We start from the raw sequence: 27649 nt of genomic DNA on the forward strand, positions 1-27649 counted from the left end.
CCCACCACAAGCCCGGGGTGTTTCCCACCGAAAACAAGCCCACCTGCCGGGCTGGGGCCAGAAAGCCCTCCAAACGCACTGGCTCTCTGCCTGGCGCTGCTCCCAGGTGCCAGCCATGGATAGTCACTCGCCCGTCTGCTGGAGGCCACGCCCCCTGATAACTGCTCAGATCTGCGCTCCACGAACGTGGAGTACACAAAAGCACAAAACAAAATTGCCTCTACTGTTTCTTTGGCCAACCTTCTAATAAGAGCTTAAACATCAGTTCATAAGAGGCATAAGTTATGGAAAACAGAAGATCTGCTTTTAAAAATCTACCTTGAGTAATGTGGCAATAATCACGGATTAAGTTGAAGAAATTTCCTGCTAAGTTTAATAAGCAAGGTGAAAGATTTAAGGTTATAAAGAGGAAGGAAACATAGCATTGAATCTATCATTAAACTGCGGATCTGAATACTTATGGTTAAGATTCATCCTTGACCATTCAGAGCTATTTAAAAATACACAGACCTACACACACACACACACACACACACAGATAAAGTATGGTAAGAACTGGACTTTTGGAAAGTAAGACAGCAACAAGAAGCCAAATCCAAAACAGCTGCATTTCTCACAGATACCTCTAATAAAAGTCATACTACTGGGTAGGATGCGAACAGAGAAGTGCTTTCATCTAGAGGAGTGTCAGCTTGTGATTACAGGTAACGCCGAGCCATTGAAAACATTCCCTGTGCTCTACAGCAGGACCTTGCTGTTTATCTGCTCTGTATACAGCAGTTAGTATCTGCCAATCCCACACTCCCAGGTTCTCCCTACACCCCCCCCTTCTGGTAACCAGAAGATTTTTTTCTATCTGTGAGTCTCTTTCTGTTTTGGAACGAAGTTCATTTGTGTCATTTTTCATTCTTACTTTTTACTGAAGTGTAGTTGATTTACAATGTTAGTTTCAGGTGTACACAAAGCGACTCAGTTATAGGTACACATACAAACATATATATTTTTCCAGTTGCTTTTCCATTATGGCTCATTACAAGAAATTGAGTCTAGTTCCCTGTGCTATGCAGCAGGCCCTTGCTGTTTATCTATTTTACATACAGTAATGTGTGTCTATTAATCCCAAACTCCTAACCTATCCCTCCCCACTTCCCATCCCCCCATTTATGTCATTTTTTTAGACACATTCAGTGGCTTGTATGCAACCTATAAAGAGAAAGAATATGAAAAAGACTATGTATATATGTATAACTGAATCACTATGCTGTATTCTGGAAACTAATACAACATAGTAAATCAACTGTACTTCAATTAAAAAATATAATAATTTTATTTAATTTTAAAACCTTGTGATTAAATAACTAAAAGATATAGGATGGGGCTGTGTACCCCTTTATCCACCCTGTGCCCACTCATCTGTCCTCAAAAGAGCTACCCAGAGGCAAAATGACTGTACCCACAGACGCGCAGGAGGTCCAGGGCTCCACACGAACCCACACCTAAGCCAGTCGAGTCCCGTGACAGCTTGCCCACTGGCAGTCAGTTTCAGTGAAGGTACTTGCAGATGTGACACCAAGTGCATCCAGTCTTGTACAAGAAAAAGCTGGAAAGGAGCGATCCAAAGTCCTGTTGTGCTATTTTTCTGCCCATTACGTGGCGGAATTGTAAGGCAAAGAAAACCGAAGCTGGACCTGGGTTTCTCGGTATTACGAAAGCCCCAAGGAAACTGAGCCAGTCAGACCCATGACCCTTTGAACCCTGCACATCCAGTTCACATCCTATAAAAACTTCATTTTCTTTGGCTTCACTGTGTGCATGTCTGGAACTCACTGATACTTTTAGTTGTCAGATTTAATCATCACATATGTTGACTATCAAAAACTGGAGAGAAGACATTGTGAACTGGATAATCTCAGAAATCAGAGGTAGGCTGATCTATAAATAGTAGCAGTGTCTGTTTGCTTCCATCTGCAGAGGCATGGGGAAGGGATTTTTTTTTAAGACTTCCTTTTACAAAATAACCTATAACAGGTGCTTAATCTGCCAGATTAAAAAGGATATGAATGAGGTCTTCATCGTGACTGTGGATCGCTGTGTGAAGCTGATCGTCTAGGTACAATAACTTCTTGCCTATGGCTTCGCATTTTTCTCCAAGTTCTGCAGAAAGGATGTAGGAGTCCTGGCCAGAGAAAAAGAAAAAGATCGCGTGTAAGTGACAGATTTTTTCAGGGCCATGAGCACATCAGTAACTGACCCAGGGGTCCACAAGGGGAAGATTTCCCTGCGGAGTTCCACCAGCTTCTGCACCCCATTCAAACTGTGCCAGAACCTTCGTCTTTTCTGGAGGTCATCCTTGACAGGACAAGAACGGGTTTCAGGTTATGACCGAATGAGAAGCTGTGTCTATGTAGCTGCACAGTTTACCTCCCATATCTGGTCATTTCAAAGAGAAATTTCCAGTATATCGACTCCTAAAATGGGTTCATAAAGGGGAAGCCTGAGTGTTTAAGCTGTATCCCCGAGGAAACTCACAATATAACAGGAATTCTAACCAAAGAGGGACTGGGCAAGTCACAGGAGCAACTGGGCTGACCTGTAAGAAAAAAGATGTTCCTTTGTGGGGGTCAGGGGTCTAATAGGGCACTGAACATGTGTTCCCATGCTGCTCACAGCCCCTGAAAGCAAGAATATTGAGGAGACTTTCAGTGCCATGGCCATGTATTATATGCACAGCCCCTGCCACCGCCAGCAATGGTATTAATTTTCTCTCTCCCTTGCCGGAGCGTATCCCCAGAAGAGCAAGGACAATGGATGCCAAGCCCTGTATGAGTCTGGACGATGATGTCTTGCTCGGGCTGGGGCCAGAGCTCCTGGCGCAGTGTCAGACACATGGTGGGCACATGGCATTCGTTGGTTCTATGAATGAATGAACAGCCGCGTCTCAGAGCTCCTTCCTTCTCAAGTGTTGCCCCTTCATACTTCCACCCCACACATGAACCAGCCAAGAGCCCTCAGACCCAGTCAGACCCAAGACCCTTTGAACCTGCACGAAACTAGAATAGAAAAGAACAAATCTGACTCCATATTAGATCTGTTTCTTTAGCTCTAACCCTGTGCTCTGTTTCCCTTGCTGAGTCTTGCTGGCTCGGCACCTTTCGTAAAAGAATGTTGCCTAGAGCCTGAAATAGACAGGACAGCCCATTCTCAAGGCTCTGACCTTTAAGGGTAGAACACTTTCCCATTCACATAAAGATAAAAAGTTGCAGAATAGAAAATAACATTTGTCTTGTTGGAGGTTTATGGGGGCACCATGACCTGACCCACCCGGACAGCTGCAAGAACAAAGGATTCAGACACCAAGAAGTTTGCAACAACCAACCACACCCCCTCCCCTTTTTAGTATAAAACGAGCCTGAATTCTGACTTGGGGAAGATGGTTCTCCAGGACATTAGTCCCTCAACTTCTCAGTCTGCTGGCTTTCTGAATAAAGTCGTTATTCCTTGCTCCAACACCTCATCTCCTGATTTATTGGTCAGTTGTGTGGTGAGCAGAAAGAGTTTGGAGCAGAAAGAGTTTGGACTCGGTAACAAAACCACCACAGAGCAGAGACGAAACTCTGCCCTTCCACAACATGGCACTAGGCCCATCCTTCATTTGGTCCCGTCTACTCCCTTCTCAGCAACCCAACTGTGCCAACTGGTCCGACCCTCTTTGCCTTCCATCGCACTGTTCTTCCTGCCTGTGACCCCTCTTCCTTTCCTTCAAGGCCCCCAAACAGTGTTTCCACCTGTAGCATAGATTCTGATGTATGTCAGTTTCTCACAAGAGACTGTAAGCTCCTTGTGGGCAGGGGCCCTGGGTGATTCATTCATCCCGGGCCCTCAGTGTGATCCTTGGCGTGGATTTTTAAAAAGAAAAGAATACACAAGGTCCAGAAAATAAGGAAAGAAAATAGAGACTCTAAGAATAAAGGAAACACGGGAAAAGGCAGCATTATGCTTTGTGAGTTAAGCCAGAGAAAGACAAATACTGTATGATACTAGTTCTATGTGGAACCTTAAAAAGCCGAACTGGTAGCAACAGAAAGTAGAGTGGTGGTTGCCAGGGGCTGAGGGTGCAGGAATTGGAGAAACGATATTAAAATCGCAGTTAAAAGATGAGTAAAATTTGGATCTAATGCATAGCACGGTGATTGCAGCCAACAATACTACACTGTATTGTATAATTCAAACATGCAAAGAGACTAGAGTTTAAATGTTCTCACTACAAAAAAGAAATTGTATGTGTCAACAGAGGTGTTAGCTAAAGCTCCAGTGGTAATCAGTTGCAATATAGGGATGTATCAAACCAACACGCTGCACACCTTTAACTTACACAATGTTATATGTCAGTTATATCACAGTAAAATTATAATAGACAAATGAATAAATAAAATCCATAAGCAGCAAAAGTGAGCTCAGAATTAAAATTTAACCAAATGGAAAAGTAATATTTCACCAACAAATAGCAAAAAGTCTTAGGGCTACTAAAAATAATTTTGCCTCAGGGAAACCATTAAGACAAATATTCAGACTAAACTGCAGAGTTGCTACAAAAGCTGCAATTAACATCCAAGAAAAACAACAAAATGCCCAGGTGTGGTGACATTTTAAAAGTCCTTGGAGATCAGGAGTTACATAATATTATAACCGGAGTCCAAGAATAGCCATTTAATCCAGTTATGTAAGTTAACATTCACCATATTAATTCCAGAAGGCTCTAAAGCTTATATCCCAAATGATCAAGTACATTAGAAGAAAACAGTGCTGATGGGAACTATAAATAACTACTGTAAATATTGGAGAAATCTAATAGACTGCAAATAAATGAATGTACCAGAGAAATCTAGAGACAGCAACATACAATTTTGGGGACAAATGGACACAATTCTACAAGAAGGCATGTGAACCACGCATTGAAGGTTTGCTCATCATTGACCACAGCAGTGACAATGAGAAAAAAAAAAAAGCACATATATAAAGATCACATATACACTAATCCTAAAAGTGGTAACATCATTATTCAAAGATGCAGAATTACAGAGCAGACAAATTACATGGAAGCTGAGACAATGAGCAATAAGTAACACCATCATAGTGCGTGAACTAAATGAGACACCAAGAAAAAGAACATCTGGAGAAGAATGACTGACAGCGGCAAAAACCAGTCATACACGAAGGAGAAAAATACAGTGTGAGTGGGAAAAGACACACGACCGAGAACACACTTGCAAGAGACAAAAAAGCGTAGAATCAGAAAATGGAACCAAGGAATTTAAAACATTCTTTGATGGAATCAAATGATTCAATCCTCCTCTTGAGGCTAAAACAAATATAAATGAAAGCTGAGTGAAATCCATTTAAAATATGGCGTTACGTGTTCCCCCAAACACATAATCCCTGCCTGTTTTCCTTTTTAAATTATGTACAGATTGATAGTAACTTCGTGAATTTGGGAAAGCAACTTTAGACCAGAAACTTTCAATTGTTTTTATGTCCTATGATCCAATATTCCCCCTCTGGAAATCTATCAAAAAGAAAATTTATGTATTTTCATTTAAGTGATTTTTATTAAGCATTTTTAATATGTATAGAAAAATCTTCACCATATATGTTTGAAATATATTTTAGTGCAAAATAATTGCATTAAAACTATGAGAAAGTGGAAATAACATAAACGCCCAACAATAAAGGGGATGAGTAAACTAAGTTCTGATGTATTCAATTTGTATTTAGCCTTTAATGTAATTTTAATACAAGAATATTTAATGAGGACGAAATACTCAAATAGGCAAAGCACTAAACTGACAATCATTATTTGGAAGGGCCGTATTGCAGCACAATTTTATTTTTGTCTCTATACTCTGTTGTATTTTCCACTTCTCTGAAATATAATAAAGGAAAAAGTTACTAAGAACACTAATTCGAATCATAATGGTAAAGTACAGAAGAAATATACCTGAATATTTTTTTAAAAATTCTTAAAGATTAAAAAGCACAAAGAGGTAGAAGGAAATGAACTCAGCGAGCTCAATTTTCTCTGATCAGTAACAGATCTAACTGGCATTCCCTCAAGGGGCTGCTCCTCCCAGTTACGGATGCTCCCCCGGGCTCCTGCACAAACCATGACTTGTTGATCTGAGAAGATGCTGACTGTGACTTGTGTCAGCATCCTCTGAGTGGTTTATGGCTTTGTATCATGATGCGCTGTCATGGAATCCTGGGAATAGAATTAGTTTAAGACCTAACAGTGGGAAGTGCCAGCTGATCAGAAGGCAGATTGACATGTTTTATCAATCTGACGAAGAATTCTGCTCTGTCCGAAGCAACCCCATCCATCCACGGAGGGCAGGACAGGACCAGAGTCATGAGTATCAGAGGGACAAAGTTGCTGAGGTCCTGTCTGTTAACCCTCCACTTCATGTTAGAATTTCCTTGTCTGTTTCCATATGGTGCCCGAGCATCACAAAGTGTATGTGTAGCCATAGCAACAGTGCCTTCCGGAACCTTGCCTCCCTGCCGTCAACAGTTTATTACTTCTCCTCCTTGAAACTGGATGGGCCTTTAAGGACCCTCTGATGAAAAGAACACTGTGGAAGTGGCATGCCTGACTTCCAAAGCTAGGTCATAATAGGTACACGTCTTCTCAGCTCACTTGCCCTGGAACCCAGTCTCCATGTCGTGAGGAAGCCCAAGCCACCTGGACAGGCCAGGTGTAGGAGTCTGGTTGAGAATCTCAGCTCAAGCCCCTGCCAACAGTCAGGTACAGGAGGGATTGAGTCTTTTAACAATTTCAGGCTCCACCTTCACATGATCTAGCGAATACCCAGACATTGTGGGACCAAGAGAGTCTCCCCACAGTGCCCTACCCAAATTCCTGACCCAAGGAGCCACGAATCTAATACACGGTTGTCTTAAATCCCTAAGTTGTCTTAAATCCCTAAGATCTGTTATGCAGGCGTAGTAACTCAAACAGCTGAATACATGGGTATCCCCTACGCAGAATCCCACCTGGATGGACAGGACCGTTGCAAAAAGCTAGCGAGAAGTGCACCCTCACTGGTCCCTGGATGGACTGGATCTTGAAGCTTGCTAAAATGCTAATGCCCAGACTTTTCTCAGGACGGGAAGCTCCTAGCCATGCTGGGACTGTGGCCGTGAGGCTGAAAAGTACAAGACAGAGCTTTCTGTGAGTGGCCATTGCCACTGGTCACTTGTCCCCAGATCCCTGGCTTCTGGTCAATTGTGCAGGCACGTATTTGCTTGCAATACAACCAATGGGACCTCGCTTTGGGAGAAATGACTCTTTAGTGGACCCTGCACAGCAAGATGCTTCCATCATAAGAGGCAGAAGGGTAAGAGACAAACGGATTCCTGTCTCGGGATCTCACACTCATGTTGGGGGCACACTCACTGCATGGGATGAAGGACAAAATCGCCACCCTGCTTAAATAATTACATCCTCCTGGGAACTTGAGCATGTGGAAGCTGCGGTCCCACGGGATGGCAGAATCTCTCTGCAGGAAGCATCAAGCCTGCTACGTCACCATTGGTCTCTCTCTTGCTTTGAGAACATTTTTCTCAGGTGTGCCCTTGTAAGCTAGCGGGTTTTAGGTTAGTCTGCAGAGATTCTCCTGGCAGCAGAGCAGGGGGCTTTCTCATCAACGCTACCCCAGTCTCTAATTTTATCCATGTTACCTGTCTAAGGCATGCTGGAAAGTTAAAAATAAGTAAAGGAAATAGGAGCTATTGGCAAGGGGTGGTGTTTGCTTGTTAGTCTAAACAGAAAGGAAACTTCTTTTCAAAGAAGAGCTTTGGAAACACCAGCAATTCTCGTTAAGCCAAAATAGTGAACTGTAAAGAGAGGCGCACCGCTCAGGAGGCTCTAGCTTGGATGTAACTGCACGAAAGTGCAGCCCCTCATTTTCCTTCCCATCTTGTTTCCCAGGACATCAAACGCCAACATTTCCAAAGGACCATCTCAGTCAGGGCTGCTGAGAATGCCACAAACCCTTCCCTGAGCGTCTCTATATGGAGCAGCAGAGGATCGGAGCAGGCAGGGGGCTTAGGAAACCCAAGGTGGACCATCTAGTTCAATTCCTCCTTATCCACCCATGGAAAGAGTCTCCAAGAGCCCCCATGACTTGCTGAAGGTCACACAAGGAGAAAGTGATGGGTTGGGGTCCAAGACACAGGTCTCCCCACAGCTAGCCAGCTCTTTCCTCTGGATCTGACTTCGCCGCGCTGGGAGCAGGGGAACGCAGAAACGGATTTGTGTTGGGCTGACCCCGGGGGAGAGTGAAGGGGCCACAAAGTGGGGACAGAAAGAGATCAGAGCAGCACACAGCGCCTGAAGATGGCTCTCCTCCTCCCATCCTCCGGCAGAGCTCCGCGAAGGCGGCTGATTCCCCCAGGGCTCAGCCTCACCCAGGGGGGCCGCTCCCCGCGGAATTCGGATACGCGTAACCGGAAGTGGTGATGACAGTAACCAGGGCAACCTGGGATGCTGCGGTGAGCAAGGGACCTTTGGTCCCCATGTCAACACAAGGCTGGAGGCGGAGGCCAGCAGGTGAGTCACACGGGAAGGCCTGTGAATTTCTTCTTTCCGAATAAGACCATGAAAGCCTTGATCTATCATCGCATCCATTGCCTTCTAGATTCCCAGTGAACACTCCCTGGCCCCCTGGACCAGTAGCTCTTCCTGTACTGCGCTCTTCTCAGCAAAAAATTTGTAATGTTTGCTTCCACTTTTATGGTTCAATTAAATGTGGCAAAAAGAAAGAAAGAAAGAAAGAAACCTGACATGACTGATACGTGAAAATTAAAACATCGTTCATGAAAAAGTCATTGGTATTCCTAGCCGAAATGGAGTTTTGTAGGATTTTCAATTCTGAATGGATAAAGTACAGGTTGTTTGGCATTTCAAAGTGTCTTTGAAAACTCTCCAGTAATTTGTCCCATCAGGCAGTCTTTTCAGCAATTCAAATTATTGTGTTTTTTTTTTTTCCTTTCTCTACATCCACTCCATCATTTAGCCCTAGGAATAATTATTTTCCCCACGGGCCAGAATGAAAGAAGCTGTACCAGGAAAAGAGTCTCGTTACGGAGACTTCCCGTTCTCTGCAAAGCCCTGCAGATGCCACTTCTTCCAGGCAGACTTTCGGATCCCCGAATCTCCTATCACTTCAACTCTGGGTTCCGGGTGTTCCTCCAGCATCATGCATTTCCCTCAAGCACAGAACTTCTTCTGTACATCTAGACTTGCCTGTATCCTCCATAGGACAGTAGCAGAAAGGGGTCCTACCAGCCGTGTAGCTCCAGTGTAGCCTGCCTACCTCTCAAAAGCTGCTCCAGACACATTTGTTAAAGAAAGGAATGGACACTGTTCTGTTTCACTGGTCTTGAGGAAGCTATGCTGTTGCTCAGACTGCATTAGCCAGGGCTTCCTCCCAAAGATGAAGAACCGGGCAGAGACAGGTAGAAGACCTCTCTAAACACAGGTCCTTTCCCTCCATGCAGCCAAGAACAGCCTTGCCTGGAATAATTCCCCTTTCCAGGGCAGCCGGCAGGTCCTGCGTCCCTGCGTCCCTGCCACCGCCCTTCCACCCAAACCTGTCTGTTACCGGCCTTAGAAAGAGCCATCAAATGAAGTAAACCATACAGAAAAACACCAAACACTGCATGGTATCACTTATATGTGGAATTTTAAAGTCGAACTCATAGGAAAAGAGAGTAGAATGGCCATCATTCCAAAATCCACAAATGACAAATGCTGGAGAGGCTGGAGAGAAAAGGGAACACTCCTACACTGCTGGTGGGAATGCAGGTTGGTGCAGCCACTGTGGAAAACAGTATGGAGATTCCTCAAAAGACTAGGAATAGACTTACCATATGACCCAGGAATCCTGCTCCTGGGCATATATCCAGAAGGAACCCTACTTCAATGACACCTGCCCCCCAATGTTCATAGCAGCATTATTTACAATAGCCAAGACATGGAAGCAGCCTAAATGTCCATCAACAGATGACTGGATAAAGAAGATGTGGTATATTTATTCAATGGAATACTACTCAGCCATAAAAACAGACAACATAACGCCATTTGCAGCAACATAGATGTCCGTGGAGAATGTCATTCTAAGGGAAGTAAGCCAGAAAGAGAAGGAAAAATACCATATGAGATCACTTATATGTGGAATCTGAAGAAAAAAAAAGAACAGAATACAAAACAGAAACAGACACACAGACATAGAATACAAACTTGTGGTTGCCGGGGGGAGGGGGTGGGAAGGGACAGACTGAGAGTTCGAAATTTGTAGATACTGACCAGCATATGCAGAATAGATAAACAAGATTATACTGTACAGCACAGGGAAATATATACAAGACCTTGTGGTAGCTCACAGTGAAAAAGAATGTGACAATGAATATATGCATATTCACGTATAACTGAAAAGTTGTGCTCTACACTGGAATTTGACACAACATTGTAAACTGACTGTAACTCAATAAAAAGAGAGTAGAATGGTGATGGCCATGGACTGGGGGGTGGGGGAAAATTGGGAGAGGCTGGTAATAGGGTACAAATCTTCAGTTAAAAGATGAGTAATATCTGTGGATTTAACGTATAACAGGGTGACTATAGTTGATAACATTGCGCTGTATAATTGAAATGTGCCAAGAGAGTAGAACTTAAGTAAAATTAAAGAAAGGTAAATATGTGAGTGATGGATGTGTTAAGAAACTCAATGGTAGAAATCCTTTCACAATATATACATAGAGCAAATCATCACACTGTACCCTGTAATATATTGCAATTTTATTTAATTATACCTCAATAAAGCTGGAAAAAAATCCTAAAAAAAAAAAAGCCCTAAGTCTTCCCTCCTGTCCCTCCACACGTGGATGACTCGGTAGCCCTAACTCGGTTGGGTGACATTGCAAAAATAATTTGCTTAACTCACCTCATGATCAAAACCTGTAGACTTGAGTGTGTGGGCAGAAATGCTCAGCTGTGTTGCATTAGAGCCGATGTCAACTTTCTGTCCTACTCACCAAAGCCGGGGAGGCGTGATTTAGAACAGAAAAGAGGATTTCCTAGGTTGGGCAGGATTTTCTCATTAAAATGACTTTCTAAAAAGCTTTATCTGTAAAAGTTTATACTCGGATCTAAAAATGCATTCTGTTGCTAGCCTGATCCCTGTTGCCCCACACGCTGGTGGAAACCACAGCCGCCAACTCCAGGGCCAGGCTCCCCAGGGACTTTGTGTAGTTTTACTTCATGATATTTCTCATAAAGTTACGGCCTTGCCTATGAAATTTGGAAAATATCAACATTTAAAGTTTTAAAGCTAGAGCTCATATTGAAAGGGTAGGGATACAATATATAATAATAATAATTGTTTTGATAAGAGCAAGTTTCTGGTAACAATACCTCCTCTGGCCTTATCTAGAGTGATGAGGAAATCAGATGTATGTATGTATGTACGTATGTATGTATGTATGTATCTATCTATCTATCTATCTATCTATCTATCTATCTGTCTGTCTATATTTTCCTGAATAGAAAAAGTGTTTGGAATAGAAACTGTTTAGGTTAAATTATTAGTTAGGTGCTGCTATACCTGCCAGCTCTACTTACGAAAGGCCACCACACCTAACAGAGCATATGTTACTGAAGGCAAGTTCGTGTGCCCTATGCACATGAGGCCAGAGAAACTGAAACATCAGAGCTTGGAGCAGAGAAAGGTTTACTGCAGCGCCGAGCAAGGATGACAGTGTGGCTCATGTCCAAGAAAACCCCGAACTCCTTGAAGAGTTTCAGCAAAGCATATTTAAAGGCAGGTAAGGGCTGGGGGTCAGAGGGTACCATGATCAGCTCGTGCACGATTCTCTGACTGGTTGATGAAGAAGGAACAGGGAGTCAACACCATAACCCCCAGGCGCCAGAAGGTCTGGGGGCCATGTGCTCATGATCATCGAATAGTTAATTTCTTCCCTTTGGTGGTGGTTTTTAGCATCTGAAAAACTCAGGAAATACATATGAGATACTATGATCTGGGTGCTTCAGAGAGGGGCTGCAGCAGAGGACATGGGGGAGGGGTCTGTCCAGGGAAGGCCCCCCCAGGGTCCTGCCCGGTCACATATTCATTTTCAGAGATACTATTCATCAGTGGTGATCTGCCACAGATTGGAGCAGACAGGCTCCACCTTGGGTGAAGTCACTGGGTCAAGAATATCGAAAGAGTTGATGTTTTAAAATGCCATCAGAAGTAGTTCTAGAGGGAGAGGCAGTGTGATATCTGAAATGGTATCAAGTAGCAGAACAAGAAAAACGTCACAGCTGAAGTCAGAGGTATCGCTATGATTTAAAAATGAATCTGAGGAAATCCACAAGTACCTATGAGGGCCACCCTCCACGTGGGAAATGCACTGTGCTGGGTGCTGTGTTTAAAGTCATCAATTGTCCCCACCCTTGCTAGGATCGTTGGTGCAGAGGGAGGTCCCGTCTTGGATAGACCATTCTTCGCTATAACCCAACCAGCTTACTCAGATCCCTGTTTTGCTTGGCCATGTAATACGGCATCAACAATAGCTGTCTATCCATAAAAATATTTAATTCCTGCAGTGAAAGTCACAGGCTACACCATAAAGAAAGGACAGGTGACAGAGCTTCTCCCCTCACGGCTGTCAAGCCATCTGCATTGATGGATGGCTGAGCCCCTGCAGTACTTCAGCATAAAAATTGATTTAAAACCCTGCACGGCACACACATACCTACTTAGGAACCAAAAATGCTGCGACTTGACCCTCCTGGTGTTTGTTCTGTTGTTAAGTTTCATTCCCTCTCCTACAGCTTGAAGTAAACCAGATGTGATTACCACCATCCGTGGGCTTAGCTGATGCATTAAAGCATTTCCTTAGTTCGGTATTAAAATCACAGCCTTAAATACATTCCTTTGGGCTGTTTTCCAAAATATTTGCTTGGCAAATACATTCCAGAAATGCTATATGGTTTTCTTTCTTTCTTTTTTTTTTTGTCCACATAGAGAATATTTATCTCAAACTCCTGTCCATGCCACAAAGAATGTCTTTCACATCTATTTGAAATAGAGTTTTCTAAGTATTCGTGTTTTCACAGAAGTGCTGAGTCCTGCAGTCATTAGGTAACGCCAACCAGCGGAGAGGCACAAATTAAGACACTGAAGGTACATCCTGACTACTCCATAATACAAGTATTCATACAAATATGCAAATTATATGGTTACACCCTGAGTAAGTGAGCATTTCTTTTAAAAGCATCCAGATGTTGTAAGTGGTAAAGAAACATCTGAAATATTTAGATGTCTTTAGGTCAAAATGAGAAATGAATTTTCTTCAAGTATCTGCATGCTTATTACACAGAAGATGCCGAGAAATGAGCTCTGAATAGACCCATTAACGGAACGAAAAATACTGATGAAGAAGAAATGCCCTGATAATTCTGGAACGTTCATTGGCCTGAGACTTCTACGTCACATGAAGGGCGATCTTTGGAAAGCTGCATTTTCTTTTTTTAAAAAAACATCAAAATGTTTTGTTTTGGGGGTGTTGGGGGGGAGGGGAGGTAATTAGGCTTGTTTGTTTATTTACTGGAGGTGCTGGGGATTGAACCCAGGGCCTCGTGCATGCTAGGCACACACTCTACCACTGAGCTCTACCCTCCCCAGTTGGAAAGCTGTATTTTCTACTCCATGATCATGCAAGAGAATATGGACTGCCTCCCCTTTCAGCACACTTTGGTTGAGCCCCAGCATTGAATTAGGCCAAACTCTACTAGAAACTTCTGAAGAAAAATCTATTGGTAAGTAAGGATCATAGTATCACCAAGTACTTAAATAATCTCTATTTAACACGAAGATTCAGATTCTGGGGAAAGTGGCATCCAGCGCTAAGCTCCCTTTGTATGAGCAAATGAAGACAGAGCCCAGCTGGGGGGGTTTCCATTTCAGGGGATGCGCCCTGGGAGCTGCCCACTGCTAAGAACTACTGAACTCCAAAGAGGACAGAGTCACATGCCAACTTTCCTCGGTGTTCATTTTAGATTAAAACATTTCTGCATTTCTGAATGTTTTTTGTGCATAGTTTTATGCAACTCTGAGACTACCAGAATTACTGGTAGAGTAATTTGCAGAGTCTTCGTTCATTCTCCGGAAATGTCAACTCCTGGATTAAAAAATCTCTCAGCTACTCAAAGGAGACCCCTGCCTGCTCGTGAGACAAGCCGCCTGCATCACAAATGCCATAAGTTCGTCCTCGCCATCCAGGTGGTGACCATCCCCCGTGGATCTCAGTGTTCATCAGTGAATGACAAGGAATTTCCAAGGTGGACGAGGCTCCGAGGGCCCTGAGGTGGTTTTCCCCGGAAGCACTGAAGTATTTTTAATTAGTAGAAGAAGTGTCACAATTAGGCCCCGGAGCACAGAAAGTGGTTCCGTAATTTTCCAAAAGCAGGGAAAGCAAGCAGATCAGAGAGTCTACTTGCTTTCCTAGGGCGGGAGGTTGGCAAGCTGAAAACATTAATTAACCGAGAGAACCGGCAGGAACCAGCTAACCCACGGCCCAGAAGCCCCCTCTCCCCACCTGCCAGCTCGTCCCGAGGCTCTGTTTCCTCCCTCAAAGGCAGGGACCAAGGCCAGGGCCAGAGCGAAGCCTGGTGAGCCCAGAACTTCCATTCCTATTGCTTGAGTTGCTTCTTAATCTATTTTTGCCAGTTGTACCTAAAATTCTAATTTTTTAGAATTTCAATTCATTCTACATAAAGCAATGAAACACTAGTGTGAAAAGGGAGTTCTTATCTCCGTGTAAACCAAGTTGAAACCCCTGGGAAAACTCAATTAACATTTAAGAGAGGGCAAGCGTGGGGAAGGCTGAGGACTGCTTTGCAAGTGCTCTTGGAATTTCCAGTCCACTTGAAAGAAATGCAGACTGGAAATTGTCGATGACGCATTATTGGCGATGTTTCTGCGCGGAGGCCCATGTGAAAAGCCAGCCAGTAAGACCTCTACAAACAAAATGCCTTGGTTTTACATCAAATAACTAGTAAATGAATGTGTGCTTTCGGTTTTAAAAAACAAAGTTTAAAATGCACACGTATCATGTTTTTATGATTCTCTGGCTTTTTAATTAATCAACCAGTTACTAAACCTGATGGCATCCTGATTGCTCCTACTGGTCTACTCTCAGGGTAGGGCAACTGAGTTTGCGACACGAAATACTAAATTGTAGAGAAGGTGGAACATCTCTTCATGCTCTAATTGTCTGCTTTCTCCCCAAAGGTGCTAAACAAAAAGAGTAAAACTGTTAGCAAGTCCAAACACGTTCTGCTCACCACACAACTGGCCAGTAAATCAGGAGACGAGATGTTGGGGCAAAGAATAATGACTTTATTCAGAAAGCCGGCAGACCGAGAAGAGGGGGGACTAATGCCCTAGAGAATCATCTTCCTCAAGTCAAAATTCAGGCTCCTTTTCTACTAAAAAGGGGAGGGGGTGTGGTTGGTTGGTGCAAACTTCTTGGTGTCGGAATCCTTTGTTCTTACAGCTGTCCGCGTGGGTCAGGTCATGTGCCCCTGTGAACCTCCAACAAGACAAACGTTATTCTCTGTTCTGCAACTTATTCTCTATGTGAATGGCAAAGTGTTAAAACTTTAGAGGCCAGAGCTTGAGAATAGGCTACCCTGCGTATTTCAGGCTCTAGGAAACATTCTTTTACAAAAGGTGCAGAGCCAGCATGACTCAGCACAGGAAACAGAGCACGGGGTGACAGCCGAAGGAACAGATCTAATACAGAGTCGGATTTGTTCTTCCTGATGACAACGTCATCTGATGACTAAGTGAGCATTTTCCCTGGGGGGCTGTCCCACAGATTCGGAGGTGAAGAGCTGTCAAGAGGACACGTAGTTCAGGACTTGTTCTTTTTACGCTGCTTAACTTAACCTTTGAGAGTTCAGTTGAGCCAGGAAGTGACAGAGAAGAAAGAGAACCGGGTCTATGGCTGAAGAGGAAGCCCTCTGACCACTAGAGATGTTTCTAGAATTAGCGATCGGTTTCAAACAGTGAGGACACCTGTCTTCACCACAGAACCCCTTTTCCAGCTATCTTTTCACATGACATGGAGTAAAAAGGAAGTGGGAGAAACTGACAATACTGTTTGCAGACCTCTATGATTTAATAAATAAAGTGACAATGTATCTTATTGCCAATTCCTTTCATTGCAGACATTGTAACACACTGGCCACTCAAATACTGCTGGGTGAGATGGCTCAAAGCTGCTGGGCCTTTTGGGGACCTCTTTTGCCATAGGGAAGAACAAATCTGACTCCACATTAGATCTGTTTCTTTAGCTCTCACCCTGTGCTCTGTTGCCAGTACTGAGTCGTGCTGGTTCCACACCTTTTGTAAAAGAATGAAATATACAGAGTAGCCTGTTCTCCAGGCTCTGACCTTTAAGGTTATAATACTTTCCCATTCATATAATGATAAAAAGTTGCAGAATAGAAAATAACACTTGTCTGGTTGGAGGTTTACAGGGACACAATGACCTGATGTACGTGACAGCTACAAGAACAAAGGATTCCAACAGTTCGCAACAACCTCCCTTTTTAGTATAAAAGGAGCCTGAATTCTGACCTGGGGAAGATGATTCTCCAGGACATTAGTCCCCCATCTTCTAGGTCTGCTGGCTTCCTGAATAAAGTCATTATTCCTTGCCCCAAAACCTCATGTCCCGATTTATTGGCCAGTTGTGCAGCGAGCAGAACGAGTTTGGACTCGGTAACGCTTTGAGCCACTTTGGTGGCAGCTGCCGGCTGGGAAAGGAAGCAGCTGGAGTGAGAAGTCAGGGGAGAGGGAGGCGGTCCAGGGGAACTCTGTGGGAGGGGGGCCTGCTTCGTCGTGAAAACAGAAGGCTCCCCTGCAGGACAGGCTGCAGACAGGAAAGCAAGAATTACGCAGGCGTGACGGCCAGAACAGGGAGTACAAACGCGCAACGTCAGAGCAGAGGAAGCTGGCGCACTGATTTCCCCAGCTCCTGTCTGGCCCCCGTGTAATTTCTGTAATGTCTATAAGGCAGGGCCAGCAGCAGCTGATTGTTTCCAGAGTCCGAGGAAAAGCCTGCAGGAGGGCTGTAATGAAACCGAGAAAGGAGAGGGCTCCTACCATTTGAGGAAGCGCATGCTGAAACTGGCCCTTCGCCCCACAGCCGGCTTCCTCTGTACCAAAGCCCACAGCAAATTACTTTGCCTTAACGGGCCCGGCTGTAAAATGGGGGAAGCGGTGCTGAGAAGCCGGGTGGGACCGTAAACACAGCCAAAGCTTTAATTAATGGCAAAGCACTTGCTATAACCAGAGTACAACCGGAACACATATAACCACGTGGGGCAGATAAGCACAGGGAAGGCTTTGAAAATCCATCTCCCTGTGGACCACCGTAAGAAGGCAGCGATTTTTCATGGAAGATTTGGGTTAAAAAGAAACTGACTGCCTTCGGGGCATCCTGCTTCAAAAGAGAGAGAAGTGCAGGGTGGCCAGACCCAGCAGGGAGTTCCACACCCAAGCCAGCGCAGGGCTGCAAAGCAACAGGGACTGCAGCCACACAAGAACCCAGACCTCAGTGGCTCCCCAGAAAACCCAGGCAGGAAGACAAAAAAACCTTCCAAATGAGACCCCGGGTTATCGTTTCTCTGCGCCTCAGAGCCTCCATCCAAACACAAACAAGACTTTTCCTTTATTGAGCCTTTCTTTTCTTGGATAGCTTCCACTTATTCACTGCTCACTTCTGCTTCTTGATAAAGGAAGCAAGCTATATTATTTTTAAAAAAAGGTCTTACCGAGACTTGTGACTTCCAGAAAGAGTGACACACACACACACACACACACACACACACACACACACATACAGCACAAAGACTATTTAAGCCTCTACCATGTATATATCACTTTTAGATGCATTATTTTTTTTAAATCTTCACAACAGCATCATGAGATAGTTTTCGTTATCCTCATTCTTCATCTTTTTTTTTTTTTTTTAGCAGATAAGGAAATGCAACTTGTAAATGACCTAGAAGCCTTGGGCCCCACTCACCCTACTGTACCGCCTTCTGATAGCCCTGAGCCAAATGCAACTCGTCCACAGCCTCGTTTTTTCACAGGTAGGTGTCATGTTTTTAATCGTGATCACGTTTGTAATGTTATATACAGTAAAGATTTGGGTGTAAAGTGATAGATTCAGACACAGGCACACAGTTCTGCAGTTCTGCTACCACAACCAAGATGCAGAATAGTTCTGTAAAAGGGAAGAAGAAATCCAGCTCCATGTGAGATCTGTTCCTTTGGCTCTAACCCTGTGCTAGTTCCTGGGCTGAGTCCTGCTGGTTCCGCACCTTTTGTAAAAGAATGAAATATACAGGGTAGCCCATTCTCGAGGCTCTGACCTTTAAGGGTGTAACACTTTCCCATTTATATAACAATAACAAGTTGCAGCATAGAAAATAACATTTGTCTTGTGGGAGGTTAACAGGGACACATGACCTGACCCACGCGGACAGCTGTAAGAACAAAGGATTCCGACACCAAGAAGTTTGCAAAAACCAACCACACCCCCTCCCCTTTTTAGTATAAAATGAGCCTGAATTCTGACTTGGAGAAGATGGTTCTCCAGAGGACATTAGTCCCCCATCTTCTGGGTCTGCTGGCTTTCCAAATAAAGTCGTTATTCCTACCCCAACATCTCATCTCCCTGTTTACTGGCCTGTCATGCAGTGAGCAGAACAAGTTTGGACTTGGCAACAGTTTTATCACACACTCCCCCCCAAAATTCCTTCATGTCACCCTCTGTGATCAGCCCCTTCCCCTAACCCCAATTCCTGGTAACAATCGATCTGTTTTCTGTTCCATAATTTTGCCCTTCCCAGAAAATAGCTACCATCTTAACACTCTGGCCTCCCGTGAGTTCAAAAGACGCCCACCTTCCTCTGTGAATATCCACCCAGAAGAGCAATGCAGGAACAGCACATGGGACAGGGCAGGGCGCAGGATGGGAAGATGGCACTGAGCTAACAGAAGCTTTAAAGTCCCCTCTGCCCTCCTCTACTCCCAAGAGAGCCATGAAAAACTACAGGACGTCCTCAGCACTTGGGCTGGTGGAGAGGAGCCGGGGGCCTCAGTGGGAGGTCCTGGAGCTCGGAGAGGTGGCCACTGCGGCTCTTCTGCTCTCTCTGTCACTGCCTGCACCTCTTCCTCACCAGTCGAGCACCGCTCTGTAACAAAGCTCTACTCCTTTCATCCTCGACTCTGATTTTCCTATTTTTAGGCAAACAAGCTCTGTTTTCCTGTAGCCAGATTGGTAGATGCTTATAATCTTATGGAGGAAGAATAATACTTCTGTTCTCAGGAAAGTCCTCCCCCACAGTGCCTGGAGGGACACATGGGCACCGTGAGGAGGGAAGGAAGGGAGGGAGGGAGGAAGGGAGGGAGGGAGGAAGGGAGGGAGGAGGGAGGGAGGAGGGAGGGAGGAGGGAGGGAGGAAGGAAGGGAGGGAGGGAGAGAGGGAGGAAAGGAGGGAGGAGGGAGGGAGGAAGGGAAGAATGGAGGAAGGGAGGGAGGGAGGGAGGAGACTTCTCCCACACAGTTGTATCTGCAGAGTCAGGTGTGACCTCCAGTGGTGTCCACTGTCCCAGCAGACCCCACCACAGACCTGGCTTGGGTCCTGCCTGTCCTGGCCCTGAGCTCCCGGGAGCTCACTTTGGAGAGTCAGATCTGCCTTCAAAGACCTGGCCCCAGGGCCTGCAGTTCCCTTCACCCAGGGCTCCCAACCCTTTCTTCTGACGGCACATTCCTCTGCACCAGAATATTCTTTCAAGCTGCCCAACTGCAACCGGTGGCAAGATTTCAACCAGTCTACCTAGAGTACTGGCAGCCAGGCGTTGGAGGAGGGTTCCACCTGCAGCACCTCAGCTAACAAAGATGTTATCATCCTCTATCGTTCAACGCAGAGCCTAATGCTGTGAGGCCAGCAGGATTCCAGAGAGTGACAACAGCCTGCTTTCTCAGAAGGTCATTCAATCCAAATACAGGATCAAGTATCAATTTTCCAAGCAGGGACTGTCACCACACGGTGTCAGAGAGTGTATGCTCTGTAAAGACCACGGTCTAGCAGACAGGACAGGGAGGCCCACCCAAATGGGGCAGGATGGGGAGGGGGGCTTTCCCTCGTGAGCCGTGGCAAAGGCCCCACGAGGAGACACAGCTAACATCAGATGTGAGATATGAACGTGAAGTGACACGTTCCTCCAGCTTCACCAAGGAAGATTTATTTTATTTACTTTAATATTCAGATCACTTGGGAAGCTGGCCAGAAAAGGGCTCTGAAGCCTCCTATCATGGCACTAAAATTGGAAAAAAAATTCCTAGAGCCCTTCCATTGAAAGGGTCTTCTTAGGGTTAGAGGGAAAAAGCGTGTGAGAGGGGAAGGGAAAGAGGAGAGGTGAACCGGGGGCGGCAGGGGAGCGGAGAGAGAGACCTGGGAGGGGAGGGGCAGGGAACTCTTCTTTGTTAATCTAGGTCAGCCTTGGGGTAAAGTATTAAATAAATCTGCACATTAATTTTTAATGCATATATCACAGGCTAAGTATCAGGGTTTTTTTTAAATGAAAAGATAAGATTCTAATATTCATTATGTTCTTGCTTTGGCAAAAACAGTTAATGGAATATACATGTATATTTGATCCTGAAGAATAATGATATATTGTAAGATGGATTCTAAATATAGAATTAAATATTATATATGACATATATAATATATAGTATATATAACAATATGTTGTATATGACATATAATGTGGGCCATATATATATATAGTAATTACACATGAAACTCTGTATTTGAACTAGAGCCATGAAATTAGAATAAAAAAACTACACATGCCCGAAGTTATTCTTTTCGCTCTTCTATGTTTTAAACAATTTCTACAAAAATTCTACATAAATCTGTAATTATATTCAAGAGTTATTAAAACTTTAAAGAGTTTGGGTGGTTCATTGGGAAGCCCACCCACTGTTTGCTGCTCTCCCAAAGCACCCCTCAGAGTAAGGCCCCTACTGAGACTATGGGGATGGACAGACCTCCTTCTGTTCACCGCCAGCACAGTGAGGAGAGGGGGTCAGGTGCACCTTCCATTCTTCACATGCTTGCAAAGGGGTCTTCCTCTCATCTTCAGAGTGGACCCTGTTGGGGGTGGCCAGAGATGTTGTACAAGTGCCTCCCCCAAAGTCATCCATCTGCCTCGCGTCGTCTGCAGACAGGCTGCCCCTGGCCTCCTGGAGCTGCAGGCTCTGGATAAGCAACCGACAAGCTTCCAAGTCAGCTTCCCACACTTTTCCAAGCAGCGGACACTTGCAGCTAAAACAGAGGAAACAAAGACATAAAAATGAATTCAGTGATGTTTCATCGTACCAACTCAACAGCTTGTCTACCTGGCTAATGGTTAGCTAGTCATCTTAGAGTTAACAATGTCATTTTGCAGTGATGCAACTTCAGCCAGAAGACTCAGAGGGGCCAAGTTTGTACACCAGCAAGTAACAGGGAAATAAGTATTGTCCTTCTTAGCTACTTGGTCTGCAAGGACATCCAGGAGCCAAGGATTTTTCCAGACTTGGTGGCCCAATACAACGCCCCCTGTGCTCCAGCTGTGCTGGTTTTCTTTGAGTTCCCAGACCTGCCCAACTGCCCTGGGGCTAAGTACTTTTTCGTGTACGATTTCAACTGCCTAGATTGTCCCTCCCCTACCATTTCCCCTCCCAACACACACTCACCAGGTGGTGTAAATGAGTGAAGCAATGCAGGGGCAATATAAACCGTGACGACTGATATTCAGCCTCAGTGGCAGAAAATAATAGAAAGGAGTGAACTTTTGAGCCCTTCACCTGCTCAGACCAAGTAAAGCTATGCAGAATATAGATTCAGAGTTCACAAAAATTTTGATTTTTCCTGGAAAGCCAAAAATTGGGAATTTTAAATGAAAATATGTAGTTATCATCCATCCATTCAGCTTTAAGCTGGATGTTCTTATACACCTATCTTCCACTTAATAACCCTTCCTTCTGCTGTGTCTAATCTGCTATTCAACTTATCTCTTGTGTTTTCAATTTGAGTTAGTTTATTTTTCAGTTCTATAATTTCTGTGTGATTTCTTGAATATATTTCAGTTCTCTGCTGAAATTATCCATCATGTCCTCTATCTTCCTGAACATATGTATCATTATTTTAAAGCCTGTATCTATAAATGATAAATCCAGAAGGAAAAAAGAAAGAACGAAGCAGAAACAATATAAGGAGAGCTCTTATTAGCTGAGCATTTTCAGATAATTGACAAGGGACATCAAACTACACACTCAGGCAGCATTATAATCTCAAAGTGGGGGAAATCAAAGATAAAACACACTTAGGTTTATCTTAGTGAAACTGCTGAACACCAAAGAAACAGATCAAAGCTCTTAAAAACAGCTAGAGGGGAAAATACTAACAACTATATATAAAATAGATAAAAACCAAATTTCTTCCGTGCAGCACAGGGAACTATATTCAATATCTTGTAGTAAGCTATAATGAAAAAGAATATATGTATGTATATGTATGACTGAAACATTATGCTGTCTGTCAGAAATTGACACATTGTAACTGACTATACAATTAAAAAAATCAGAAAAAAAAACAGCTGGGGGGGGAGAAAACAGACATTCACTTCAAGACAACAATAACATGGGTGAGAGAAATGGATGCCAGGAGATAATAAAGCTACATCTTCAAAATAGTGGGAAAAACCTAACAATCTATAAATTACACAATTATTCTTAAAAACCTTCAAAAATAAAAATAAAAGAAAGATATCTTCAGATAAATAAAAGCGGAAAGAATTCCTTGGCAGCACATCCATGATAAAGGAAATGATCCCAGCTGGAAGCATGGACATGCATAAAGGAAAGAAAAACAATAAAAAGACTAAACATGTGGGTAAATCTAAGTGAACAGTGATGCAAAAAAAGGCAATAATAATTTATTTTGCAGTCTAACATATATGAAGAATTAAAATACATAACACCCAGCATAAAGAGAAGAAAGGAACAAAAGGAATTAAAATAGCTTCAAGTCCTTGTGTTGTCTGGAAAGTAATAAAGCCACAGATTCATATTGAAACCCTTATGGTAGTCATAAAACTGAGATTAAAAGAATGTATAACTGACAAGCTAATATGGGAGAAATATTTCTAAATTTAAAAAATACTGAAGTCTTGTTTTGATGAAAGCAATAAAGACAGGAATAAACATGATACAGATAAGGAAAATGGTAAAATATAACTATTTATGCCCAAATATATTAGGAATTATATTAAATATAAATAGGTAAATACTGTATTTAAAAGACAAAGATTTTAGACTAGAATAAAAAAAATCAAAATCTAATTACATATTGTCTATAAAAGACATAGATTAAATATAAGACACGAACAGGCTGCAGATACAAAGATGGAAATTATATGTCATAAAAGTATCAGAGATAAAGTATAATGGGAAAATGACAGTCTTTAAACACGTGTACTTCGTCAACTGGATCATCACTATAGAGAAAAAGTCAAATCATGATTATTGGCTCACATCATTGCAAACCTCAGTTTCAGGTGCATTATAGATGAAAATGTGAAAGATAAAAGAATAAAACTTTTAGAAAATAATGCAGGCATACCTCACTTGTTTGTGCTTCATTTTACTGCACTGCACAGGTAGTGCATTTTTTTTTTTTTTACAAATTGAAGGTTTGTGGCAACCCTGTGTCCAGCAAGTCTATCAGCGTCATTATTTTCACAGCATTTGCTCACTTCATGTCTCTGTGTCATATTTTGGAAGTTCTCACAATATTTCAAACCTTCCATCAGCAAAAAGATTACGGTGTTACTCGTTGAAGTTTCAGCTGATGGTTAGCATTTTTTAGCAACAAAGTATTTTTTTAATTAAGATACGTACCTTGTTTTTTTTAAGACTGCAATTGCGCACTTAATAGGCTATAACAGAGTGCAAACATAACTTTTATATGCACTGAGAAATCCAAATATTCATGTGACTCACTTCATCACGATATTTGCTTTATTGTCATGGTCTGTAGCTGAACCTGCAGTGTCTCTGAGGTGTGCCTGTACAGAACATCTTTGTGACTTTGCAGTAAGCAAAGGTCTCTCAAACAGGATATAAAAAGTACTAACTATAAAGAAAACACATGATAAACTTGACTATTAATATTAAGAACTTGTATTCATCCAAAACACCACTGAGAGAATGAAATGGTAAGCCACAGAGTGGAAGAAATTATTTGTTAACACATACAACCAACGAAAGACTGATTCCAGAATAGAAATAGGACTCCTACAGACAACTCACTTTTTTAAAAGGGTGAAGACTTGGACAGACACTTCACAAAAGAGGGCATCTAATTGGCCAATGAGTAACTTATAAAAAGATACTCAACGCCATTTATCATCAGGAAAATGCATATTCAACTACAGTGCGATGTACTGTACGTTCAACAAAATGGCTAAAATTTAAAAGCCTGACAATACCAAGTGTCAGGAAAGGCGCAGAATTATCTGTACTCTCCTATACCGCTGATAGGAGTGTACACGAACGCAGTGTCTTTGAAATCTCTTTGACAGATGTACTAATGTTGAAAGTATCAATCGTATGACCCAGCAGCAGATGGCCTAGGTATACACTCATGAAATGCACACACGGTCCATTCTCATTATTCACAGTAGTCTCATTCTGTCACGTCACCACTGCAAGCACTGAATTAGCAGATGCTGAAACATTGCTCCCAGGGGATATGCAGGGTTAGAGTCCCATGAGCTTCTGGTGAGAAAATTATCATCAACTGATTGATTTATAACCTTGTTTTATGTTCATTTCTGTTTAAAAACTCCTTATTTGATACAAATCGTTGATTCACTAATACTGGACTCACGGTCAGGAGCACCGTAACTCAGTTCTGAACAAAGCTTACCTAACACGTGTGTTTTCTCCACAAGGCACATCACAGCCCTCCCACACTTGACAACACCAGACAGCACCTCAGTGCTATGCTGGGGCCACCATTTGAACAGCAAAATCACCAAGAAAAAGCACAAAGATGTGGGGGAGAAAAGGCATTAAGTAGACAGCAGAAAGGACACTTTCTACAGAATAAGAACTATAACAAGAAAGCAGGGCATTGCCTTGTTTGACCTCACCTGGGATCGTGTGCATCAGAGGACCCAAGTTTTCAGCCACTCTGGCCACATCCATGAATGACTGTGAAAGGTCTGTAGGTATTGATTTTAGGGTCACAAATAAATCTGAGTAAGTAGACAAACTCACACATACAGAGTCCACAAATAATGAAGATCAACTGTCTGTGTGATCAGACAACATCATTTGTAACATCCAAAACCCAGGAGGGAAACCAAATGCCCATAAGTAGAAGAATGGATAAACTGTGGACTGTTCTTTTGTTAGAATGTCACATTGCAAAGAAGGTGAATTAGTACATTTGCAACAATACAGGTGAATTCTTAAAAACATAAGGTTAGACAGAAACAAAGAGGAGGCGTTATGATTCCATCTATTTTATATTCCAAAATATGCAAAGCTAATTCATTGTGTTCAACACCAGGATGGTGGCTACTTTGGGGAGGAGTGGGGTCACGACAGGGAGAGGTGTGAGCACGGTTGTGTTTTATTTTTCAGCGGTAGTGGCGATGAGCATGTTCATTATATACAAACTCATCAAGCTGTATATGCGTGATGTGTGCACTTTCTGATTGTGTTATGTGCTGGTAAAAGTGAAAAAGGGAGAAAGAGAAGGCAGACGATCCGAGCCGTGTCCTGGAGCGGGCGAGCAGGAGTGGGGTCTGGTCCACAAGGAAAGACACTGTCCGTTTTAGGAACACTGGACTCTATTTTCCAGCCTCCCATTTGTAGCCAATCTGATAGGTGACACGTGGCATCTTGTTGTTGGAAGCTGTGTTTCTCCACTACGGTCGCTTCACAGCCACTCCGATTTTCTTCCGTGACTCGTCTCTTCCCATCCGTTGCCTGTTTATTCCTTTCCTGGGTTCTCCGACCTTTTCCTAAGGCTTTTGTCGCAGGACGAGTTTTATTGCCACATCACTATGATAATTTTTATAGTCTACTCAATTTCCTCTTTCTTCTTGTGTCCAGTTTCCCACTTTATATCTTCGATGGAAATCAGTCCATTTTCTCATAGGTTTCATATGAACTGTGATGCTTGTTCATCAATTTACAAATTATTTTTTAAATCACTTGTCTCCATAGACATTCCCCCTTTCCATTCTGTATTTTATTTACTTAACTCTTTTCTGATTTACCTTGCTCAGTCTACCAGAGGCTTGCTTTGGTAATCTTTGATACCGATATTTGTTCTCTGGTTTCTTGTTTTCTAATCTTGTCTTTATCTTTGCTTTTCTCTCATTTCTTCAGATTTATGATTTTTTATTAGCTGCTTCCGTTAAACACTTGTTTTCTTTCTTTCATGTTCCTCTTGCTATTTTAATTTTCTAATAAATGTATTTAAAGCTCTAAGTTTTCACCTAGTAGTACTTTAATCATGTTTAATATTTTTAAGTTTTATTATAACATGCTTTTTCAATTTTAAAAAGTATTAAATATTATAAATATCCAGAAAATACGGAAAATAGCTTAAGAAACACTTGTATACCTACCATCAAACTTACTGGTTTTTCATACTTTCCTGTAATTGAATCTGATTCCCAGGATTGGCAACATTATTGTCCCCACATTTGACACACAGTGTTTTCACTGTCTTTCCTCATGAGTCCCTCTTTAACTCAAGGGCGATTTAGCAGTAGTTTTGCAATTTCTAGACAGAAGCCTTTATCAGCTCCTTCTGTGTTAGATTAATATCTGATTTTATTAAATAGTTGGAAATCTGCTTTATAAACTGTAGACTTCCTCTCTCACCTAGGAGTACTTGATCACTCTGTGTAAATGTTCTTTATGTCCCAAGAAAATGAGTGCTCTGTTCACTGACTCTAAAGTTACAGCATACTATGTTATTGAATTTAATTATATATTTGCTTTTATTTTGTCTGCTTTATCTACCATTTTCTGAAATGAATGTTTGAAATTTCCAGCCTCTGTTTTTTAATTGAAGTATAATTGATGTACGAAATATTAGTTTCAGGTGTATAACAAATGGTTTGAGATTTACATACATTGTAAAGTGATCATCACCTTAAGACTAGGTAACATCCATCACCACACATAGTTACACAGTTTGTTTTTCTTGTGAGAACTTTTAAGATCTACTTTCTTAGCAACTTTCAAATATACAATACAGTATTGTTAACTCTAATCACCATGCTGTATTTTACACTCCCAGGACTTAACTATTTTATACTGGGAAGTTTGTAACTTTTGACTCACTTTATCCATTTCACCCAACCTCTTCCCCACATCAAACAGTGTGGAGATTCCTCAAAAGACTAAGAATACACTTATCATATGACCCA

The 27649-nt window shown here is 42.7% G+C and overlaps 1 protein-coding gene and 1 long non-coding RNA gene across 3 annotated transcripts in view; one reads left to right on the top strand and one right to left on the bottom strand.

The window, feature by feature from the left end:
* DISC1 (DISC1 scaffold protein) overlaps nt 1-27649 on the bottom strand; it is a 285981-nt gene that overhangs the window by 10053 nt on the left and 248279 nt on the right. Inside the window, exons 11-12 of the mRNA XM_072970971.1 lie at nt 21198-21474; nt 2058-2176 (exon numbers count right to left, since the gene is read on the bottom strand). Of these exons, the coding sequence (XP_072827072.1) occupies nt 2058-2176; nt 21198-21474 (396 nt within the window). The remainder of the gene's footprint in view (nt 1-2057; nt 2177-21197; nt 21475-27649) is intronic.
* Nucleotides 8535-27649, top strand: part of LOC140699232 (uncharacterized) — a 34821-nt gene continuing 15706 nt past the window's right edge. Inside the window, exons 1-2 of one of the 2 annotated variants that reach the window (XR_012077254.1) lie at nt 8535-8605; nt 18107-18226. This is a non-coding gene — a long non-coding RNA (uncharacterized lncRNA). The remainder of the gene's footprint in view (nt 8606-18106; nt 18227-27649) is intronic. The other variant, XR_012077253.1, reaches the window with a different exon arrangement.

Source organism: Vicugna pacos, chromosome 11 (assembly GCF_048564905.1).
Source record: "Vicugna pacos chromosome 11, VicPac4, whole genome shotgun sequence".
In the NCBI taxonomy this organism is placed as follows: Eukaryota; Metazoa; Chordata; class Mammalia; order Artiodactyla; family Camelidae; genus Vicugna; species Vicugna pacos.